This window comes from Hoplias malabaricus, chromosome 1 (assembly GCF_029633855.1).
Source record: "Hoplias malabaricus isolate fHopMal1 chromosome 1, fHopMal1.hap1, whole genome shotgun sequence".
In the NCBI taxonomy this organism is placed as follows: Eukaryota; Metazoa; Chordata; class Actinopteri; order Characiformes; family Erythrinidae; genus Hoplias; species Hoplias malabaricus.
The window spans coordinates 79,879,347-79,901,983 of NC_089800.1; the positions used below are offsets into that span (position 1 = coordinate 79,879,347).

At 45.1% G+C, this 22,637-nt stretch overlaps 1 protein-coding gene across 3 annotated transcripts in view; it reads left to right on the plus strand.

The window, feature by feature from the left end:
* Positions 1 to 22,637, plus strand: part of slc25a21 (solute carrier family 25 member 21) — a 98,389-nt gene that overhangs the window by 42,242 nt on the left and 33,510 nt on the right. For all 3 annotated transcript variants that reach the window (XM_066674653.1, XM_066674661.1, XM_066674644.1), the window contains one exon: positions 19,694 to 19,742. In XM_066674653.1, coding sequence (XP_066530750.1) covers positions 19,694 to 19,742 — 49 coding nt within the window. The remainder of the gene's footprint in view (positions 1 to 19,693; positions 19,743 to 22,637) is intronic.

Here is a 22,637-nt window from a genome sequence, read left to right on the forward strand (position 1 = left end):
TGTGAATCTCCGGCGAGACGCTGTGTAGCACCCAAACAAACCCACAGATGTCAGTATTTTCTCCTTTAAACTCTACGATCCCCAGTATATTATCTGAGTTTAATGTAGTTTCAGTGGATTATGGCCAGAACAAACAGAAAACGGCACGAGGAACAGCTGATGTCTCTGTAGTTAGCTGTAAATTTAGTTATTTTAAATGGTGAAGCTGTTGCATTCAGTTGCCTGCAGCTAATGCAGCATTTAAGGTGGACTTGAAAGGTTTGAAGAAAAATCTGCATTGTGGCACCCGTCTGAAGGTTCATGCAGCTCCTCTGATATCACTGCAGACTGGAGCAGAGCTGCTACTGCTGTTTTATTTGTGTTCTGATGACAAATCATGGTCTAGAAGGGTTGTAGGGGGAGATTTAACCACTACACCATGTAACTCGGCTCCAAGAAGCAAGATGGCACTGGAAAATGAGATGGAATGGGATGAGACATCATGGGTATGATACTGCAATACAAAGTGAAAAGCATAAACAATTTAACAGATTTCTCAATTTAGAGCGAGAAATTTATAACATTATTGTTTTACATGTTTAAAAGAACTCCTTTTCTGCTCCTCGGCTCCCCCTACAGCTGCAGGGTGCAGTTCACTTTTACAGCACTGCCCTGAAATCAATGGTGAGAGAGGGGTTGGTTTCCTAACCTCCGCTAAAAGTTACACACTTTCTGCAGTGCTGAGCTCGGAGTAGCCATGACAGAGGCTGTATCCTTTCTGTTAAAGCACAGTGGCGTATCTCAATGATACAGGAGTAAATCTGTTGGTTCTAGATAATAGACGAATCCTCCTGCACCGACACGTTGTTTTGACTGAAACTCAGTCCAGAACAGGGACAGAGAAAATGGACAGATCCATGAAACAAGACGTCACCTGTAAAGACAATGATTAATCACACACTGCAAATTATATCTGCACCAGGGCCCCGGCTTCTCCTTCACCTCAGTCTCGCCGTCACTCTCACTAACTTCCACAGACACACACTTTATTTCTGTCAGTCTCGCTTCTGACGACAGGGCCCCTTAAACACACAGGTGTTGCCCACGCCCATGATTACACTGACCGTGGTCAATATTTAAAACGAGCAAAGGTACATAACCAGATTAGAAGAACACACTAAATCCTGAAGGTAAGGTTCTGTGTACGTGTGTACTGTGCGGGTACAGACTGTTGACCCACTCTCGGGTTCATGCTGATGTTCTTCATAGCGTGATTCCAGCTAGTGATAGCGAGTACTCCTCCTGAACAAAGCCTGATTAGTGCAGCCCAACCCTGACCTAATATTAACTAACATGATTTACGTTTGTTGGATCTTGTAAATACCTTGTTTCTGACTGATTAAGTTGCCCGCAGGGACTCTCCTGGATCTCTGGAGCTCTGGTCAGGAGGCTCGGGAGGGACCAAGGTGAGGTATCAGACTTCTACAAGCACAGATTTGGAATCAGTTCATGGATGGAGAGAGAAAGAGTTTGGGTCTAGGAGTTCCCTGGTTTGATCCCCAGAATCAGTAGGAAAATGGGGGTGGGGGGGATGGAAGTCCAGTTGCAGAGTATAATTTATTTTACAGCACTGTCCTGAAATTGTGGTTTCCTCCTGCAAAAGTAACATAGTGCAGTTTCTGCAGTGCTCATCCTGGAGTCACCAAAACAGAGGCTCTCTTCTCGTTATTACAGCTCAGTGAAGCACCGCAATAATTTTGAAGCTGTAATCTTAAAGTAATAATACTACCTAGTGTTCCTTTAAGTTCAAAGCGAGATAGAATCGACTCCAAGAGATTCAACTCAGTGAAACATTGGCTACTCAGAAATAATGGGTCATTTAACATGGGTCTTTCACATTTTTATTTTAGTTATCGTCTAGTTTTCATTAACAAAATTAACAGAGTAGCTTTAGCACAATCTCAGTAGACACAATGCAGTGTGTGTGTGTGTGTGTGTGTGTGTTTGCTTTGGGTACAGGGCATGCAGGCTGGTCATGAAGGCTGTAAATCAGCTGCTTCCTGATGGATCTCTGGCAGACAGGATGCTAATCTGTCCCCTGTGTGTCGTTATACCCAACCTCCCAGATCGCCACATATCCTGCTGCTCCCCTCATCTTCCACACACACACACACACACACACACAACACAGTGACTTTGACAGTGTCAAGAGTTCATTATCCACATCTGCCGCAGATAATCTCCCCCCAATCTCTGCACATTACTCTACACCTCCTCTCTGAATTACTGCACCTTACAGGCAGCGTGGTGTCCTTTCTCTACACACACACTACTCCTCCACCTCCCCTGACCACACACTCCTCTTCCACTCCTCTGATGTCACCATCCTTTCCCATCATTTTTGAAGGAACCTCTTTCATTTCAGCGTTTGCCTTTGTGCCCCATGCCATAACTATTTGTGCTAAGAGCAGGCTTCCAGAGATGTTCCACGCTTTGTGCCGATACACTGCGCCGCTCACTCATTTTCCTTCAAAGCTGGCTATTTCAAGCTCCTGAGCAGCCCGACCAAATGCCCCAGAGTATAATTATGCGTGAGTACATGTGCGTGGTGTGTTTTGATTTGATCAGCCATTTTTCCTATGCGAGGAGACTGTTGCATGTTTTCAGAGTTCAGCACAGTGCCTACATTACTGCGCTGCTGAAATACCGCAGCCTTGTGAACAGTCTCACCCTGACAGTTCTGAACACTCCGCTCGATATTTTGACAAATTGCTGGATGAAAAAGCCCTGGGCATAATCGTCTGGTCTGGAGCGTGTCCAGCATTAGGAGCTCGACCCTTCAATTACAGAGTTATGGTGCTTGTTTTCATGCGTGATTCTGAATTTCATTAGTGGTTCCTTTGAGGACCCACCGTGGTGAGATCTGCCAGCCTCCTCCACCTCTCAGATTTGCTGAGCTGGTCTCATCACTGTCCTGCTGCGTTCTCAGGACTGTAAAATTGGTTATGTGTCAGGGGAGTAGATGGTGCTTCCTCTGTTGTTTAGGACCGATTGAGTATCATTTGCAGAATGTTTAATAGATAATATTTTAGCAATAAGGTACCTACTCTGTTCGACTCGGCTTTTCTGCTCCTCCACCAGGTAAATCAGGTCCTGGTTCTGGAAGCTGGTTCTTGTTTAGTCGCTGTTCTGTCGTGGTTCAGAGCGAGCCGAGTAGGGACTAAACCGTGGCGTGTAAACCTTGCAGAGCTCTGATTGTCCAGAGAGAGTCGTCACTCTACGCCACACTCAACGCAGACGACCAGCACCAACTCTCCATCTGTAAAACCTCCAGCTGCAGCAGAGATCACATTTGTTTCTATCCGACTCACAGTGGCAGCTCGTAAAAAAATCCCTAATTCATTACATTAGGGATTGCAATAATGCATTAATAAATGTATCTGAAGACAACCAACACACAATTGAAACTGCACTGAGTCACAAAACACAGGAGAAAATGGGGCATTCTGATTCTGCTCCGCTTCTGACGTCGAGTGTTTTTAGTCGAGTGTGCTTTAGTATTGTCCCGCCCTCTCGTCTGTGTGTGTGTGTGTCTGTGTATAAGAGTGCCCAGGGTGCCAGGGTTTAGAAAACACAAGGCCAACAAGAGCAGGTTTTGATGCCAAGTCGGTGTCAGAGATGTTGTCTCTCCACAGCGCTTTCTTGTCAGCTGCTGCTGCTCCAAGTAATTTATTACTCTGAACTCAGTAATGATAATCTCACACACACACACACACACACACACTCAGTCACATACAAATACACACACACAGTAACATACAAATACAAGCAAGGCTGTACTGCTGATTACATAATTACTGCATCAAGCCACCACTGTGTGTAACATAATAACTCTCTCTCATCAGCCTCTAACCGCCACTGTGCCTGCCTTAAACTGCCTTATGTAATGCTTGGAAAGTGAAAGAGTGTGTGTGTGTGTGAGAAAGTGAATGGAGAGAGAGAGAGAGAATTTGTATGTCTGGGAGCTTTTTAGGAGAGGTATTGTGTGTGTGTGTGTGTGTTAGAGAAGCAGAGAATGTGGGACAGAATTCAGCAGAATAGTTTGTTTGTGTGTGTATTATTTTGGAGTAATAGTGTGTGTGTGTGTGTGAGAGAGAGAGAAAGAATATGAGAAAATTCTATGGAATAGTTTTGTTTGCGTGGGTGTGTGTGTTGTTTTGGAAGGGTAGTGTTTGTGTATGTATATTTGTGTGTGTGTGTGTGTGAGAGAGAGATAGAGAGAGAGAGAATATGTGAGAGAATTCAGTGGAATAGTGTGTGTGTGTGTGTGAGAGAGAGAGAGAGAGAGAGAGAGACAGAAAGAGAGAATATGTGAGTAAATTCAGTGGAATAGTGTGTGTGTGTGTGTGTGTGTGTGTGTTGCTCTAAAAAGCCGGGTGGTGAAACATGTTCCTCCTGTGTTTGGCCAGTGCTGGCTGAGTACGTTTACACTTCAGTAATGGCTTCCTGCTTCAGTCTCTCACGCTAAAGCGGGGAGGGGGGCTCACGCTGCAGCTCTAATGCTGCTCCCAGACCCGGACACACACAACCCAGCACAGCCCCCTCCTGATTACTGCGCCCCCCCCAAGACCACACACCTCTGCGTTACAGTACTCCGGCTCCTCAGACAGGGGCTTTACTGAAGGACTGATTTCCAGGGGCCGGTATCGGTGCTGTTAGTGGGAGCGGGGGGTCCGAGTCCCACTCCTCACTGAGAACCCACCGTAGAGTTTATACCTCAGGAGTAGTTCATTATTAATGTAGCATTTCAGGTGTAAGCTCAAACGGTTTTGTATCAAAGGGTATCTCACCTATATGTTGCATGCAAATGTGTGTGTGTGTGTGTGTATGGGTTTTGTAACTTCAGTGACTGTGTACATCTGCCCCCTGAGATGCAAATATACTATTGTCCTTGAAGAGTGTCTGATCTTTTCTGTCCTCATTTGCATACACTATACACTATGCTGTGAATTGCACCTTCAGAGATGCGTCTCCCTTAAGCCCCCTCTCCTCCACAAGGGCCTCCGGCCGGTCCACACCCAGGGGCCCTGCTCTGCACTTGTCCAAAGAGACATGGGGTGTTAACAAGTAATTAAAGAATTTATTGCCCCACTAAAGGCCTATTATTGCTGTTCCTGCCCCATAATTGGGTTCATTATCAGCTTTTATGGACTATAGGTGAGCGTTGCAGAACCGCTGGACACGTTCTGCTGCTGCGTCTGTCCCGACCGCACGAAGAAACCGAATGTCATTTGGAGAGAGGCGAAATATTTGTTTGTATCTAGTTCTTCTTCACTTTGCTTTGTCATGGTTGATAAGGGAAGTCTCCACGGTGATGTTTCTGTGACCTTTCTGTTAAGGACGTGTTGGTTTCGATGAAGAGAGAGATTACAGTGAGCTTCAGGCTACACACAGATCAGTACAGCTCAATAGAGGAAGTGTGTAACAGACAGCACCCAAAAAACAGCTCTCTTTTCAGACACTCATTAAAGCAACACTAGGTAAGATTTGTGATTTTCCTCTTGGGCTCCCTCTACAGATGCTGAGTGAAATTCACTTTTGAAGAAACCCCCAGTGCACACTCAGAAACAGTGGATGTTTGAGTATGGTGATGATGGGCACTATTCCCACAATTCAATGCAGTGTTACAGAGTTACCAGATACTAGAGACGTCTCAATACTTTGTTATTAAAAACGGTACAATACCCCATAGAATTAGTACTGGTACTTTTAAGAAGGAGTGTTTAAAAATAAGAGCGGTTTTCCCAACGAGTGCCACCTGGGGGCAGTGTGCACCTGCATCACTGTACTTCCTCTTCCTCCCTTAATGTTTTATTTGACTAAAACTCGTGACTTTTCAGATGTTCTAGTGACTATTTAAAAAAACAAAACAAAAACTAGCACCAGCAACTTTCTGTACAAACCTTAGCTACTTTATATAGAAGAGAATCGCTGGTAGCACGACTCGTTAGAACACCAGGACTGACCTTGAGAGGGGGAGACAGCTCTCTCTCTGCGGCTTCTCTGCTCTCTTGTGATGATATCATTTCAGTATCAGTATCGAGGTATTTAGGCAGGTATCAAAAGTCATTTAGTAACACGAATCCAGTGTGAAATGGAAAGGTAGGAACTTTTCTCATGTGTCCTAATTAGTGCCTCTGTCCCTTACTCCCTACATAGTGTACTTCGGAGATTATAAATTTAATACCACTACACTCCGGTTGTGCTCTAAAGACAGCAGTGGGACGTGAAGCTTATATAAATGCAAATGGTTTATTTATTCAACTTACTATGTTCTGTTTTAATGCAGAACTCGTTATTTTCTGACCTACACTGTGCACTACGCAGTGTGGAGGGTGATATCCGAGTTTCATGGTGGACAGCATTGTAACTGCAGCTTGGTATGATGTGCATTGTCATGGCAACAGTTCATCATGTCCTGTTAGTGAGAAATTGTGTAGTAGTAGTAGTGTAGTAGTTAATTCGTTCATTCATTCATTATCTGTAAGCGCTTATCCAGTTCAGGGTCACGGTGGGTCCAGAGCCTACCTGGATTCACTGGGCGCAAGGCAGGAATACACCCTGGAGGGGGCGCCAGTCCTTCACAGGGCAACACACACACACACACACATTCACTCACACCTACGGACACTTTTGAGTCGCCAATCCACCTACCAACGTGTGTTTTTGGACTGTGGGAGGAAACCCACGCGGACACAGGGAGAACACTAGTAGGTTAATATTCTGTGTAAAATATTGTGCCAAACTCACACTATTAAGATTAGTATAGAGTATTAGTGTGTAGTGCATATTTGGGATGCAGCCTGTGTGTTCAGGTGCTGTGGCATTTCAAATACATCAATCAACAGTGTTGGAGACGGTGTTTGTTGTGGATTACAAATAAATATATGAAGTCACTCTCTGTTCAACATTTTTCAAAACTATTCTGAAACTGAACACAGGCACTTGCTTCTAGACGTTTTTGTTTACCTGATGAGCCTTTTTGGTGTTTTATATCGAGTGTTTTGGCTTTCTTTCCTCCCTAAAGCCATGCTGCTGTAGTCCGTCATGAAAAAATAAAAAGAGTTTTCAACAGGTGCCAGGGCTTCATTTGGTTAGAAGTTTTCCAGAGAATGAGTGTGGCTTCTGTAGAGAGAGGCCCATCTCTGTCAACATCAGTTACACCAAGATTTGCATATTGTAATCCTAGCTCTTTCTCCTCTGTCACTCATCCGCTTCTATGTGGTTGACTCTGCCCTGACGTTTTTGGATCATGATAAAATCGTCTGCACAGGTTTTTACACCATGATCCTTAATAACCGTGTTCCGCAGTTTTGAGTTTTAAAGCAGTATATAACTTAATAACCCTAGTCAGCTTTCTGTGTGCGGCCTAAAAAAACATGGTAAAACATGATAAAACGAGTCGTTCTGATTCTGCTCTGCTTCTGACACCAAGTGCAGAGACTTTAGAGTTGCCCCGCCCTCTCGTCTGAGTCTGTCCAATCACAGCGCTGGAACTGGAAGATGAGGTTAACTGCTGCAAAACAGACATAATGAGTGCGGAGAAATAAGAGCACTGAGTTAAAACAGAGAAAACTTACTGCTGTGCGCTCGGGGTCAGGGTGAACAGCGAGCGGCTCATTATCATTTAAAGGAACACACCTGTGGACATTTTTCTACATTCACCCAGTCACTGACACACACCTTTAGACAGTTTCACACACTCACAACTGTGGACAGTTTCACAGATTCACCCAGTCACTCACACACTCACCCCGTCACTCACACACACTCACCCCGTCACTCACACACACACACACCTGTGGGCAGTTTCACACACTCACCCCGTCACTCACACACACACACCTGTGGGCAATTTCACACACTCACCCAGTCACTCACACACACACACACCTGTGGGCAGTTTCACACACTCACCCAGTCACTCAAACACTCACACCTGTGGGCAGTTTCACACACTCACCCAGTCACTCACACACTCACACCTGTGGACAGTTTCACACACTCACCCAGTCACTCACACACTCACACCTGTGGACAGTTTCACACACTCATCCAGTCACTCACACACTCACACCTCTGGACAGTTTCACACATTCACCCAGTCAATCACACACTCACACCTGTGGACAGTTTCACACACTCACCCAGTCAATCACACACTCACACCTGTGGACAGTTTCACACACTCATCCAGTCACTCACACACTCACACCTCTGGACAGTTTCACACACTCACCCAGTCACACCTATATAAATCTGAACTGACTGGAGGTCCTCAGAACTGTTCTGTATTAACGTATTAACAACATGCAACAAGTTCTCTTCATCTTTCATGGACATTTTTTACACTATTTCTGAGTTTTGAAATAATCACCACTTTGTCACCTTTATTTTCAGAAGCTGTTACTTGCCTACGTTATTTTTCTTCTTTTCTCGAGCGGAGTGTTTAAGAGGAACTGCTCTGCTCCGAGTGGCTGAGGTGAACCATGCAGTGACATAAATCATACTCCTAATGGGTGCCTGTCTGGGCATTAATGAATTTCTTTCTTCTGTGAAAGCCTTTAATTTCCCTTTAATTGCGCTTTCCTCCTCACACTTTTTTTTTATATATATATATATATATCTGTCTCCTAAATTAACTGTATTTTTACTTCTGACAGATTTGTGTGGTTCCCCCGTTCATTTACATTCCAATTAGAGTTTAGCAGGATTACATCCAAATATTTGGACTGACTGTGTACAGGTTTGGCCTTGCTCCATTGTGCTGTAAGTAATCTGTCACTTGCCAGTTGCCCATGTCCTGTTCGACTTATCCATACAAGCTTTAGTTGAGTTTGCTCTGCTTTCAGCAGCAAAGACAGTGGTCAAATACATATTTGAGGAGTGACGGTATCCAGCCACGCCATGAATTAACATAACAATCACGTCTTCTGACGGACAGGGTTTTCCTGACGCAAAATGAGATGGATGTGTTGCTGCTCTGATCCAGATTAACTGCACACACACACACACACACACACACACATTAATTGCCTTAATTCCACTGTACAAGTGATTTGCCTTTTTAATTTGTTCTGTAAGGGCAGCACAGTGGTGTCAGGTTGTGGGTTCAAGTCCTGCCCCGTGTGACTGTCTGTGAGGAGTGTGGTGTGTTCCCCCTGTGTCTGCGTGAGTTTCCTCCGGGTGACTGTCTGTGAGGAGTGTGGTGTGTTCTCCTTGTGTCTGCGTGGGTTTCCTCTGGGTGACTGTCTGTGAGGAGTGTGGTGTGTTCTCTCTGTGTCTGTGTGGGTTTCCTCCGGGTGACTGTCTGTGAGGAGTGTGGTGTGTTCTCTCTGTGTCTGTGTGGGTTTCCTCCGGGTGAATTTCTGTGAGGAGTGTGGTGTGTTCTCCCTGTGTCTGCGTGGGTTTCCTCCGGGTGCTCCGGTTTCCTCCCACGCTTCAAAAACACCCGTTGGTAGGTGGATTGGTGACTCAAAAGTGTCCGTAGGTGTGAATGTGTGAGTTTCTGTCGCCCCGTGAAGGACTGGCGCTCCCTCCAGGGTGTGTTCCCTCCTTGCGCCCAGTGATTCCGGGTAGGCTCCGCACCCACCGCGACCCTGAACTGGATCAATAAACGATCAATAGATCACTTTATTGATCCCAGAAGGATAAATAAAATGTTACACACATGCAAGGCTATGAAAGACTGAAATAAAGCAACTGCAGTAAGAGTAAAATAAAAAATAATGACAGAAATACTACAAAAATTGCAATAAAATAAACATTAAACTAAAAAAAAATCCTCATCTACAAAGTGGGGCACTGCAGAAAAAGTCGCACTGGTTCACAGAACTGTGACTAGAGCTGCAGGCAGCACAGCGTTTATTCTCTGTGCAGGAAAAAGGGCAGGTTTGCCCGGTTTAATATTCTGATGAAGAACAGTTGTTATAATTAATATTTATTAAATAGTAATGGCTTCATTGGCGGTGGAACCTCATTCCTGTGTCAGTCTCAGGACGTCTGATGGCTAATCAGATCTGCATTGTTACACAAGATAACAAATGGCCCGGCGCGGCAAGGTTTAGCATGTTTAGCATTCCCGCGCTGATGTGTTGTGAGCGAGGAGGCATCGGGAGCAGTGAGGGTTTGCACAACCAGCTACCGGTTCAGTCTGAAAACACGAACGACTCATGCCCAAACACCCAGATCGCCCACTCAGAGCGGACACCTTCCCGAGAGCACCTGGAGGTTCCCGTTCTGTTGAGCCTCTGCCTGGAAATGTGCTTCAACTCACACGCATCCTTCTATTTATTTTTGAATATCGTGAAAGGTGGATTTGCGTAGCTGCCTGATATCTGATGATTTGTGTCAGAGGTTTTTGATGAATATCTCGGGTGGCTGAGTGCAGTACGTAGGAATTTTCATGTGGCTAGATTAGGAATGTGGTACAGTGAAGTTATACAACATATTACTCTTGTCTGTCTGCAGGGTGCACCGGGTCTCTCTCTCTCTCTCTCTCTCTCTCTCTCTCTCTCTCTCTCTCTCTCAATCTTCACGCCAACTGAAGGGGAACCAATTAACACCGACTCCAGTCACTCAGACGTGTACATGTCACGAAGAACAACCTCCTTCATGTCTTTTTTTTTCCTTCTTAATACACAAGGCCACAGGCATTTTCTGCATGATTTGGAGGAGCTTGAGTGTGACAATAACCGGAGGAGCTGGATGGCTCATTGCAGGAATGCCAACAGCTGTGCTTCTATAGTTATGCGGATAATAGTCCGCGCAGTGGCAGTTACCCTCAATTAGAGCTGCAAAAGCAGACTGTGCGCCATCTCAATTGGTACAATCGTGTGCAAATTGCTCTGCCCCCCCTCCCCCCACCCCCTCTTCTTATGTCTTTAACCTTTTCTCCGAGGCTCGGGGGGAAATTTGCGTGCTCCGTCTCTGTCTTGGTATGATTGATGACACCTGTGCACGTTGTGCAATCGCTTACTGTCACTGCGCTATTTTCTTTTCTCATTTGTGCGTGGGAGTGAGAGCCGGGTGCTTGCCCAAGCCAAAACTAACTGCAGATAGCGATCTCATCGTGGTGATGTATGATCTACTCCCACAGAAGTTATCAGAAAGTTAGGATTGTAAACTGAAGACCAGCTCCTCTTTTTTTGGCAGGGAGGTGTGGAGCAGGGGGGGGGCACTTTGTTGTGGGTATGAAGCTGTACTCGTCTTGTTTTATCACTTCTGCATTTAAAGCTGTAACTGAATGGGAACACTGTGTATCTGAGGTGGTTAAAGATGAGGTTTAAACTGTCCGAGCTCATACAGGGGGCTTTGGAGCTTCTGCCAGATCACACTCACATTTAAAGAGTCAGTGGGGACCACTACTCGCCCGGCACCAACACCTCTGCATCGTTCTCCCTGTGTCTGTGTGGGTTACATGTTGTGGGCAACATTGTCCACAGGTGCCTGTGTGTGTGTGTGTGTGTGAGAGAGAGAGAGAGAGAATGAGTAAGTGTGTGTATGTGTGTGTGTGTGTGAGACAGTGTGTGTTTGTGTGAGACAGTGTGTGTGTGTGTGTGAGCCAGTGTGTGTTTGTGTGAGACGGTATGTGTGTGTGTGAGACTGTGTGTGTGTGTGTGTGAGAGAGAGAGAGAGAGAGACTGTGTGTGTGTGACAGTGTGAGAGAATTTGAGTGAGAGTTTGTGTGTGTGAGTGAGAGTTTGTGTGTGTGTGTGTATGTGTGGGACTGTGTGTGTGAGAGAGAGAGAGAGAGAGAGTGTGTGTGTGTGTGAGAGAGAGAGAGAGTGTGTGTGTGTGTGTGAAAGAGAGAGAGAGAGAGAGAGATTGGGTGACTGTGTGAAACTGTCCGTGTGAGGGAGTGTGTTTGGCACTCAGTAAAGTGTGTGTTCCTGTCATGAGCTCACTGACATGAATGAATGAATTAGTAAATGAATGAATGAATGAATACTCTTCCTATATTCAAGCTAGGGCCAGTCCTCACACCAGACGCCCCACAGCATGCCTCTAGTCTGAAGGTGAGGTGTCATCACACACATCGTGAGTTGCACACATTTGATGCACACACTCACTGTGTACTGTGTACATCATCGAGTGAGTGTGAGCAGCTTGTTCTTGCCGGTCTGTAATACTGATTAATGTTTGTATATGTGCATGAACTGTGTGTGTGTGTGTGTGTGTGTGTGTGTCTGTGGGTGCCGCAGCCTCAGTTGACAGGAGCTGTCAGTGCTATTGTGGTTCAGAGACAAAAGGTAATGCCAAATAATAGTTCTCAATAATATTTCACCCAGTGATGCAGAACTAAGCTACAAACAGCAACCAGATGGAACTGACTGCAGCCCCAGCTGGAAACATGTGTGGGGACATGGACAGCCTAGAGTTTATGGTTTTGGATATAAACACTGATATACACACTCATGATAAGATTAATGTATGCATAGTTTATAATTTATAGTGTAATATATTTAATACGTTGTGTACAAATGCCTAGTATTAACAATAATAACTGTAAGTGTGTTTAACTAAAAATAACCTAACGATGGAGTAGTTGGAAGATGGTGAGAGAGAAGCATTTATTGGTCGCTGCATTCGTTATGAGTTCAGTCAGGAAAAGTAGGCGTGGGCCTTAACTTTAGGGAGAGGGTTTGCTGCGGATCGCAGGGGGCAGCCTTGGCCTAATGGTTAGAGGCTGGATTGGTATCGGAAGGTTCCCGGTTCGAGCCCCAGGACCGACAGGAACATCCACAGCTGAAGTGCCCTTGAGCAAGGCACTGAACCCCCAAGTGTGCACTAGTGTGTGTGTGTGTGTGTGTGTGTGTGTGTGTTCACTGCCACAGATGGGTTAAATGCGGAAGAGACATTTCGTTGTATGTTGTACATTGACAAATAACAGCACATTATTATGATGTCTTCAATCCCTCATTCACGCGGATAAGTGTGAATCCCTCTCTCTGGCAGTAGGTGTTATCCTGTAGCTAAGTGTGATGTGAGTGTGTGTAAGCATTACGGCTGAATGCTGTGATTAAACAGTAGTATGTGATGACAGCTGAAGAAATCTCTTCACGCAGCACTGAGATTTGCTCCTCTTCAGAGTCAAACAGCAGCAGGAATCATCCAACTCCGCGAGAAAACATCAAAAGTGTAAACAACACATGTTTTTGCTGATATAACATTCAAAGCTCTTATTTAATACAACACTGAAGTGGTGGTGGTGTGAGTGGATCAGACACAGCAGTGGCTGGTGGAGTTTTTGTCCACTCACTGTCCACTCTGTGAGACACTCCTCCCTCATTGGTCCACCTTGTAGATGTAAAGTCAGAGACAGTATCTCATCTGTCGCTGCACAGTGTGTGTCGTTCATCCTTCATTAGTGACAGAGGACGTTGCTCACTGGACACTTCTAGTTGGTGTTTGTGGTGTAAATAATAGCCTGTCTGCTTTATTGTGGGCCTGTTGGGGTTATGAGGATTGAATAACAAAGCGAAAAGGTATGCTAACGAAGTATGCAGAGCCACAGCTAGGCTACAGTCTGTGATTTTAGAACTACAAAGTGCAGCTGTGTGGTCAGTGGTTCTGATTAAATGGACATAATATTTAATATTTAGGCTGATTACTTGGTGTGTGTGTGTGTATTGTTGTTGTAGTAAACATAAAAGGACAATAAAGACTTATTTTAGCTTAGCTTAGCTTATCAGACTGTGCTACCTTCTGGCATTTAATATCTGTTCTGTCCGTCTCTGACCCTCCCCTCCTGCACATTTAAAACCATCCATATGGGGCCCAGTAAAAACGGCCGTGGTTTATTCTTGCCTCTTTTCACCTTGTTTGTGCGTTTCCCTTTTTCTGCGGGACACGATAACTCTTGTCTCTTGACTTAAGTGGGGAGCTTTTCCCTAAGATGGAGTTCATTAGAGTCAAATGAGTGACAGGCGCTCGTGGCCTCTTGCTGCTTTGTGCCTTTGATCTGCCGCCTCTGTTAGGCCTTCTCAGGCAGGACTCGACCACTGAAGGGCTTACACACACACACACACACACACACACACACAGAGAGAGAGACTCTTATGGCACGCTTGCATGCTCATGTACTTACTGAGCTACTCCCTGCTCAAATTGGGTTATGCTTTGGGGTATAGGCTGGATTAACAAGGACAAATATTTACAGCCTGTGCATGTTGGACTGACAGCGCTGATAACAGGAGTTTCTTCAGGGTTCATGCGTCTGTCTCGGCCTTCTTCAGTTAGCGACAGTGCTGATCGCCGAGGGCTCTTTCTGTTTTATCCGACATTGATGGCACACTTTGGATTCTCTCCTTTTCTTTATTGATATTTAGTCCAGTGTGTTGTACACTGCTGTCGTTTTTAATCTCAGATACCATCCTGATAACCGGAAAATATCTGAGGTACACGTCTATAATGATGTTTTCTTGCAAAAAACCTTAATTAGAAAGTTAAAATGGCGTTCCCAGACCGCACTTCCTTCAGTTCCCCTTGCTGCTCTGGATGGGTGAAGTGCCTAAATGGAAAGCCCTTCTTTGCCTGACGTAAACAAGGACTACTGACGTGCAGACTGACCAATTAAATGTTTACAGAGAAGGTTATCGACCAATAACGGTAGCTCTACAGTCAGACCGTCCAATCCGAAGATTGTAGGCTACTTCACCACGCCCCCTTCTCACTCAAGCGAACCAATCGGAGTAGGGGAGGGCGGGACTAGTTTGTGAACAAAACACTTCTCGAAGTTCTATGTAAGCTCTAGAAAAACAAAATCCCGGACATTTGTGAAATTCCACCCGGACATTTATTTAAGTCTAAAAAAGAGGACATGTCCGGGTAAAAGAGGACGTCTGGTCACCCTAGCTTTATCAGTCTCATCCTCCGACAAAAAATGGCTGCCTGCACTGTGAAATCGCAGTACAAAAATATATGATACTTTTGCTAAACTGAAGCAGTTTAAGGTCTGTTTGGAATTAAAAAATTAAAAAATCAATATTGTAATTATAAAATGAATATGAATGGCTCTTTAGCGTGTTTTCCTGCCTTACGCACAGTTATTCCGGGAAGGCTCCGGACCCACCACCACCCTGAACTGGATTAATTAATTTATATGAATGTATTTTATTTTAAAATATTTCGCTGATGTTTAAATGTTTCATGAATTTTACGCTAATTTCTAAATCGAAAGCTTGCGGCTGTTAAATACGGTAGGCCTTAATCTCCTAACAATAATATCAGTATTAATAATTATTTAATATATTCAAAGTTTAATTTTTAATTATTTAGAGAATTTGAACGTTTGTTGGTTAAAGCATTGTCTGTTAAAGAAAATTTATTTTTTGTTTTTAGCTGCTGACAAAGTTCAAAGTTCAAATGAAAAAATTCATTTAAAAACTTGTGCTTTAAAAAGGGGAAAAATTAGTAATAATTAATATATATATATAATATTTTATTATTTTTTAAACAAATGTTTTAAAATACTATTATTTATTTTTATAGATTTACGTGTCTCGTTTTACAGGGTTCAGACCTTTTCTGAAGCCTTGGTTGCTTTTGTAACTCCAGCTCTGCCAATATTAGGTCTTGGTGCTCAGATTAAGACAAAACACCGCAGTTAATTCCTCTCTGGTATTTCTTCTAATAATGACTTTCCTGGAAAACCCCGAAGGAGACAGTGTCTTGTTTATGGACAATATATTTAATGGAGCAAATTAGAATGAGGGCCGTATTGCGGAGCAGCTGTGTACACATGGAGGAATCTGTGAAGGAAGCCATTAAAGTGAAGAGCAGAGCGGCAGTGCGAGCCTCGGCGCAGAGCCGCTGTCCCACAATCTCTCTCTGAAACTCTTTAGCCTCTTTACTCAAGGATCTCACTTATCTTCATCCTCTGTTTGAACAGTCACACGTTTGTCTATGGAGCTGCCAGATAGCCTCGCAAACAGAAAGCCTTCGCCGATTCCTCACTGTCATACAGTGTTTGGTGCTAAACAGGGCTTCAAACCGGCTGTTGCCTATTTACATAGCGCCTAGCCGATGGAGATAGAGTTTCAGCCATTGTTCTGCTTTTTCACCCAGTGGAACCTGATCTGTGTGGTTAATACTTTCAGCATTAAGCCAGGAGTTGTCTTTCACAGTGTGAAATCGGTGTTATTTCCCGTCCACGCTGACCGTCACTGTCCTGTCACAGCTGTAAATGTAGTGGGCTCGAAAGGCTTGTGTGGGATAGTGGAGGATCTCGTCTGCCTCCTGATCCATACAGAGCGGGAATGGAGATTGGGGGAATGCTCTGCTGAAGATGGTGAGCAGCGCAGCGTGTGTTGATCTGGCTCTGAACTCTGAGCTTTTTGGAATGAGCTGAATATGCAGTATTTGGACAGTGGCACAGTAACAGAAGGGCCATGTTTAAAATGGCTGTTACTCTTAGTGTTAGTGCTACACTTTAGTGAAATCACTGTTAAAGCTGACCATCTGCACTACCTCCTCTTATTGATTTCTTTTTTTCAAATCCACAGTGGTGTCGTATTGAGGCCAAATCACTGTCCAAATACTTCTGCCTTCCCCCACATTTCAAAAACAAAAACAAATACAAACATGTTAGCACAGTGACTGCATGAATAAGTGAGGAACTGTCCACAAGTGTGAGTGTGTGAGTGACATGGGTGAGTGTGTGAGTGACATGGGTGAGTGTGTGAGTGACATGGGTGAGTGTGTGAGTGACTGGATGAGTGTGTGTGTGTGAATGACTGGGTGGGTGACTGCATGAGTGTGTGAGTGATTGGGTGACTGTGTGAGTGACTGGATGAGTATGTGAATGACTGGGTGGGTGACTGGATGAGTGTGTGAGTGACTGGGTGACTGTGTGAGTGACTGAGAGTGACTGGGTGAGTGTGTGAGTGACTGGGTGAGTGTGTGAGTGACTGGGTGACTGTGTGAGTGACTGGATGAGTGTGTGTGTGTGTGTGAATGACTGGGTGGGTGACTGCATGAGTGTGTGAGTGATTGGGTGACTGTGTGAGTGACTGGATGAGTATGTGAATGACTGGGTGGGTGACTGGATGAGTGTGTGAGTGACTGGGTGACTGTGTGAGTGACTGAGAGTGACTGGGTAAGTGTGTGAGTGACTGGGTGAGTGTGTGAGTGACTGGATGAGTGTGTGAGTGACTGGGTGACTGTGTGAGTGACTGGATGAGTGTGTGTGTGTGTGTGAATGACTGGGTGGGTGACTGCATGAGTGTGTGAGTGACTGGATGAGTATGTGAATGACTGGGTGGGTGACTGGGTGACTGTGTGAGTGACTGAGAGTGACTGGGTGACTGTGTGAGTGACTGGGTGACTGTGAGTGACTGGGTGACTGTGAGTGTGTGAATGTCTGTGTGAGTGACTGGGTGAGTGTGTGAGTGATTTGGTGACTGTGAGTGAGTGGGTGAATGACTGGGTTACTGTGAGTAACTGGGTTACTGTAAGTGAATGGGTGAGTGACAGGGTGACCGTGTGAGTGACTGGGTGAGTGTGTGAGTGTCTTGCCTTTCAGCTAGGCTCTGGACCCACCATGATGCCGAACAGGAAGAAGCACTTACTGAAGATAAATGAATGAATGAATCATATCTCATCCTTTAATTGTTGCTGAATTTCCCTGATGTAGTTGATTGATTTTTTCAGAATCATCCTGCCCTTCTTTTCCAGCACAACCGCTTCTTTAGAGCAACAGGTTCCACAGAGCAGCTCTGAAGTCAGCTCTGCCCTAGGTTAGCTCTGTGTAGTCGTTTGTGTGCTGTACTCTATGTGGTAATTCTGAGCTATCACCACACTGGAATGAAAATACTTGGTAGTAATGACTTGCAGACTGGGCCACTGCTGCATTCCACGCCGTTTGCCACTGCTCTCTGTGTATGGAGGCCGTGCCTGCGCAGGCCTTTACCACATGCTTGTCAGTTGCAGTGGAGTGGCAAGGAGGCAAAAACAGGATCCGAGTGATGAAGGTATTTGTCTGGCCAAGTAGCTCCTGTCGGATGTGAGGTTTGGGGACTGGGGGAGAGGAATTCTTGAGGCAAAGTCCCTCTGCTGCCTAGCCGAGGCATAAACACACACACACACACACACACACACACACACACACTCGCAACATATCTGCATATGGGTCACAGGCATCTGTGAGTCTACAAATGTATGGATTTGTTAAAATAATGTTTTAATTAGGGTTTGGGCGTTTAATCAAAAATCGACATTCAGAATTCTAATCAATGTAATCTCGCCTATATCAATCAAACTGATTTTTCTTTGTTCTTCCTGTGTCTGCGTGGGTTTCCTCCGGGTGCTCCGGTTTCCTCCCATGCTCCAAAAACACATGTTGGTAGGTGGATTGACGACTCAAATGTGTCCATAGGTGTGAGTGTGTGTTGCCCTGTAAAGGACTGGCGCCCCGTCCAGTGTGTATTCCCGCCTTGCGCCCAATGATTCCAGGTAGGCTCTGGACCCACCGTGACCCTGAACTGGATAAGCGGTTATATATATATATACTGTATGCTCATGTACTGTCCCTTTAAAACCACACGACATATAGTCACATGACTCTGCCCCATCCAATCTGCCACATGGAGTCTACACGGAGGAGAACCTAAACACAGAAGCGGACCAAGCGACTCAAACAACTCGTACTAAAGTAAAGCACTGTGTCTGAACACTGAGAACAATCGGTTTCAGACCAAAGTGTCTGTTTCACACTGAACACAATCACACACCGAATGCGAAAAAGAGCATGGCTCAGACACAGTGACGGAGCTCCCAGCCACATCAGAAACACACACCCCACTTTTAATACTGGAGCGTGTTTACAGCACAAGCCTCGTCAGGGAACTGAGGCAACAAACAACAGCAAAATAGTTGTGTATTAACCGTAATCAAGGTAAAATGTTAAATTAATCATGATATTGATTTGAGCTCATATCGCCCAGCACTTGATAGCCTGTGCTAGCATTTCTCCTGTGGTGTTTCTATCAGTGTGTGAAGAGTGGGAGAAGAGGGTTGCATTGACAATCCAACACAACGGGCAGCACTGTGAACACATTTTATAAGTTGTCAGAAATGTGTAAATAACTCATGAAAGAATAAAGTTACGTTAAAACCAAACACCATTGCTTTTCTTGTGGAATTCCTAATAAGTTTGTGTCACATGACCCTCTTCCCATATACTAATGTGCCACAAACAGGAAGTTAATATCACCAACCATTCCCATTGTATTAAGGTGTATCCATATAAATGGCCCACACTGTACATTAATGCCATGACTCATGCAATTTAAAGCAACACTAAGTCAGATTTCATAATTTTGCTCCTGGGCTCCCCCTACAGTTGCCGATTGTAATTCACTTTAGAGCACTGTCCTGTAAACAACATTTACACAGTGCAGTTCTGCAGTGCTGAGCCCGGAGCAGCAACATTAGAGGCTCTGTTCTCCCCAGTGCAGCTCAGTGGATTGTCACAATGATCATTTTAAGGAAACAATACTACCTATTGTTGCTTTAAAGACTTTACACCTCTTGGGTATTTAAAACTAAAGTTGCACATCATAGAAAAGATGGCTGTGTCTGTTTAAATATTTATAAAAAAATCCACCCGGCTTTAACCCAGTTTGTAATGTTGTTATATTCTCTTTTTCTTCAGGTCTGGTGGAGATTTGTCTCATGCACCCTCTGGATGTGGTAAAGACCAGGTAATAACAGAGTTTTCTCTTGTAATAAACCTTGCACATCAGCCCTCTGTGGGCCTGCAGATCCGACCCAGTCCTGGAGCTGGGGAATGCTTTACACACAGCTCCTTCCCTCGCCGTTTGCCAAGTCCGTGCCGGCCAGGGCTGCATTCTCGTCTGTGGGCACCGGTGCCAAGAGCCTAAATCATTTTGTGGAAAATGAAATGCATCATTTACCCATTCTCCCTGAAATGTTTAAGTAATACTCTTTAATGTTTGCAAATCGCTCACATTTTTACCGCGTTATTCCATTTCACTCTCTCCCTTGTTGGAGGCCTGTGGTTGTTAAAGCTGAAAGGGACATGAAAAACGAACCAGAGGCTTGTGAACACTGCATGGCCGATGTTGGATGGCTCCACCGCCTTCCCTTTTCTCTCTGTTTTTTGAGGGCGTCGCTGTGAGAGTGAGGTTGGGTTTGCGTGGGCGGAGGAGAGGGTGGAGGCAGAGTGATGAGGGCCCTCACACCAGAGCTGCACAGTGGGTAGTAAACAGGTCGTGGGCCACTCCTAAACCTTTACAGCCTCTGCGTGCCCTGCCAAGACCCTGGCTCGGCTGGTAGCAAGCGTGCAAGTGTGTGTGACACGCACACACACACACAAACGCATGCTCTTTGATAGGACTTTGTGAACTAACTTCATGTAGGAGTTTTTATTTATGCTTCTTTTTTCAGAACAAGAAAGCGGTAATAGATCAAACTGAGCTACTGAACCTGTGTGAAGAGGATATGTGATACTCCAGAGCCCTGCGGGGTGATTTAAGGTCTCATACTGAAGGTTTTGGGGGTTTATGATCGGGGAGGCCACAGTTAGGCCACTGGCTTCACACAAGGTCAGGGTTAAAAGTGCGCACTCTGTTTTCTTTGTAATGCGCGTCTTTAAGAAGTGAGAACAGCCCACAGCTTGAGCGTGTGAGAACATGGGGTTTGTAGTTTTGCTTTGTTTCGTGTCCCGTCATTGAAAAACTTAACAAACGGACAATTTAATAATCCATGACCAGAAACAGAAGCATACTCCATTCAGATCCAGGTTTTCTGTACGGCGGTAATACGGTCTTAGGAAGCACTGACGTACCTTCTCATCCCCTTTTCTCCTTCACCTCCCTACCTTCTCCCTCCTCTCCGCTGGCTAATTGGCAGTGTGAGCGGAGCTGAAATCTATTAGTGCGAGACTTGGAGCTGTTGAAGGAGCTGTACCCAGCACACCCCCTTTCTGACGCTAGTTGCAGGAATGGCTCTTATTAGTACCTGGCTGCTGCTTTAATGTCCACTGCTCCAAATTGGATGCCAACTGAAGTGAACACCCCCCCCATCTCTATTCATCAAGCCGCCGTCGCGAAATCAAAGGAGTCCTTTTTTGAGGGGGACTTGACGATATATAACATAGAATGTGTATTTTCTGTGAGCAGAGGAGAGGAGCGGAGCCAGGAGGAGGAGTATCTCTCTCTCTCTCTCTAACTGCTCTAAGTTTATATTGTGAACAGTGAGAATATTTTGTGCTAATGATGTGTATATATAGTCACTGTCCAATTAAAAACACGTATCTCACAAAACAGCAACTTTACAGGAGAAGGAAAATGCCCCTAAATTTCAGTGGAAGTCAGTGTAAAAAATAAAATTAAAAAAATAATAAATATTCCAAGTTAAAAGTATTTAAAAGTATGTATATTCATTTTGTTTTATTATTTCTCTCTCTCTCTCTCTCTCTCTCTCTCTCTCTCTCTCTCGCACTTTCTTTATATAGATAATGTGTGTATTTATACACACACACACACACACACAGAGCAAGTGAGAGAGAGGGAACGACTCCCACTGTAAGCAATAGAGCCTTAAACACATTCGAGGGTGCTCTTCTTGTTTGGAAAATGGCTTGTTTGGGAGAGAGGGTGGTTCGGGGGGGTGTTGGTGTGTAGTTATTCTTCCAGGGAGACGGTGACTGTGGAACTGGAGTTACAGCTTTTCATTAACCTGGAAACCACCTAGTTACATGGTTCATGGGCTGGTCTCAGCTCACTTGGAGGTAACAAAGGGTGTCGGGCGGCACATTCGGCAGGGGGGCGGTGCGCTCGGGGCACGCCATCTGACTCTGATCAGCCTGCCGGCCTCGCTGCCGCTCTCATTAGAGACCAGGAAGGAATCTAGATTGCTCTTTATGTGGAGATCCGGTTACGCAGCCTTACTCCACCCCCCAGCTCACTCTCGGCTCCTCCCACAGACTTAGGCACGGCTGTGTGTCCATGCCCACTTTCTGATTTTCAGCCCTGTCACTGCTGAAGCACTTTTCACTCATTAGTCTTGTACCAACACGAGCCTTTGTTGCTTCTGTTTGTTGGTCGTTTGAAAGTGTCCCGGCTTGCTGTGTAATTTTCTGAAACCGCAGGCACCTACGTGTGACCGCCGGCTTCTGTCGAGTCCACAGTGAGACTTATGCTGAAGAAACTTGAGCCCTGTGGAGTCTGTAGTGGTTTTAGGGCCCTAGAAAGTGTAGTGCTTGATGATGTTGACTACACTCTTCCCTCGTTGGTCCACCTTGTAGATGTAAAGTCAGAGACAGTAGCTCATCTGTTGCTGCACAGTGTGTGTCGGTCGTCCTCTAGTCCTTCATCAGTGACACAGGACGCTGTCGGCTGGATGTCTTTGGTCGGTGGACTATTCTCAGTGCAGCAGTGACACTGAGCGGTTTAAAAACTCCAGCAGCACTGCTGTGTCTGATCCACTCGCACCAGCACAACACACACTTACACGCGCTGAGAATGATCCACTGCTCAAATAATAGCCTTCCTTGTGATAGCCCTGTGGGGCCATAAATCAGCCACATCATTACAACTATGAAAAAAAATGTTGATGGGAAAAATAACCACTCA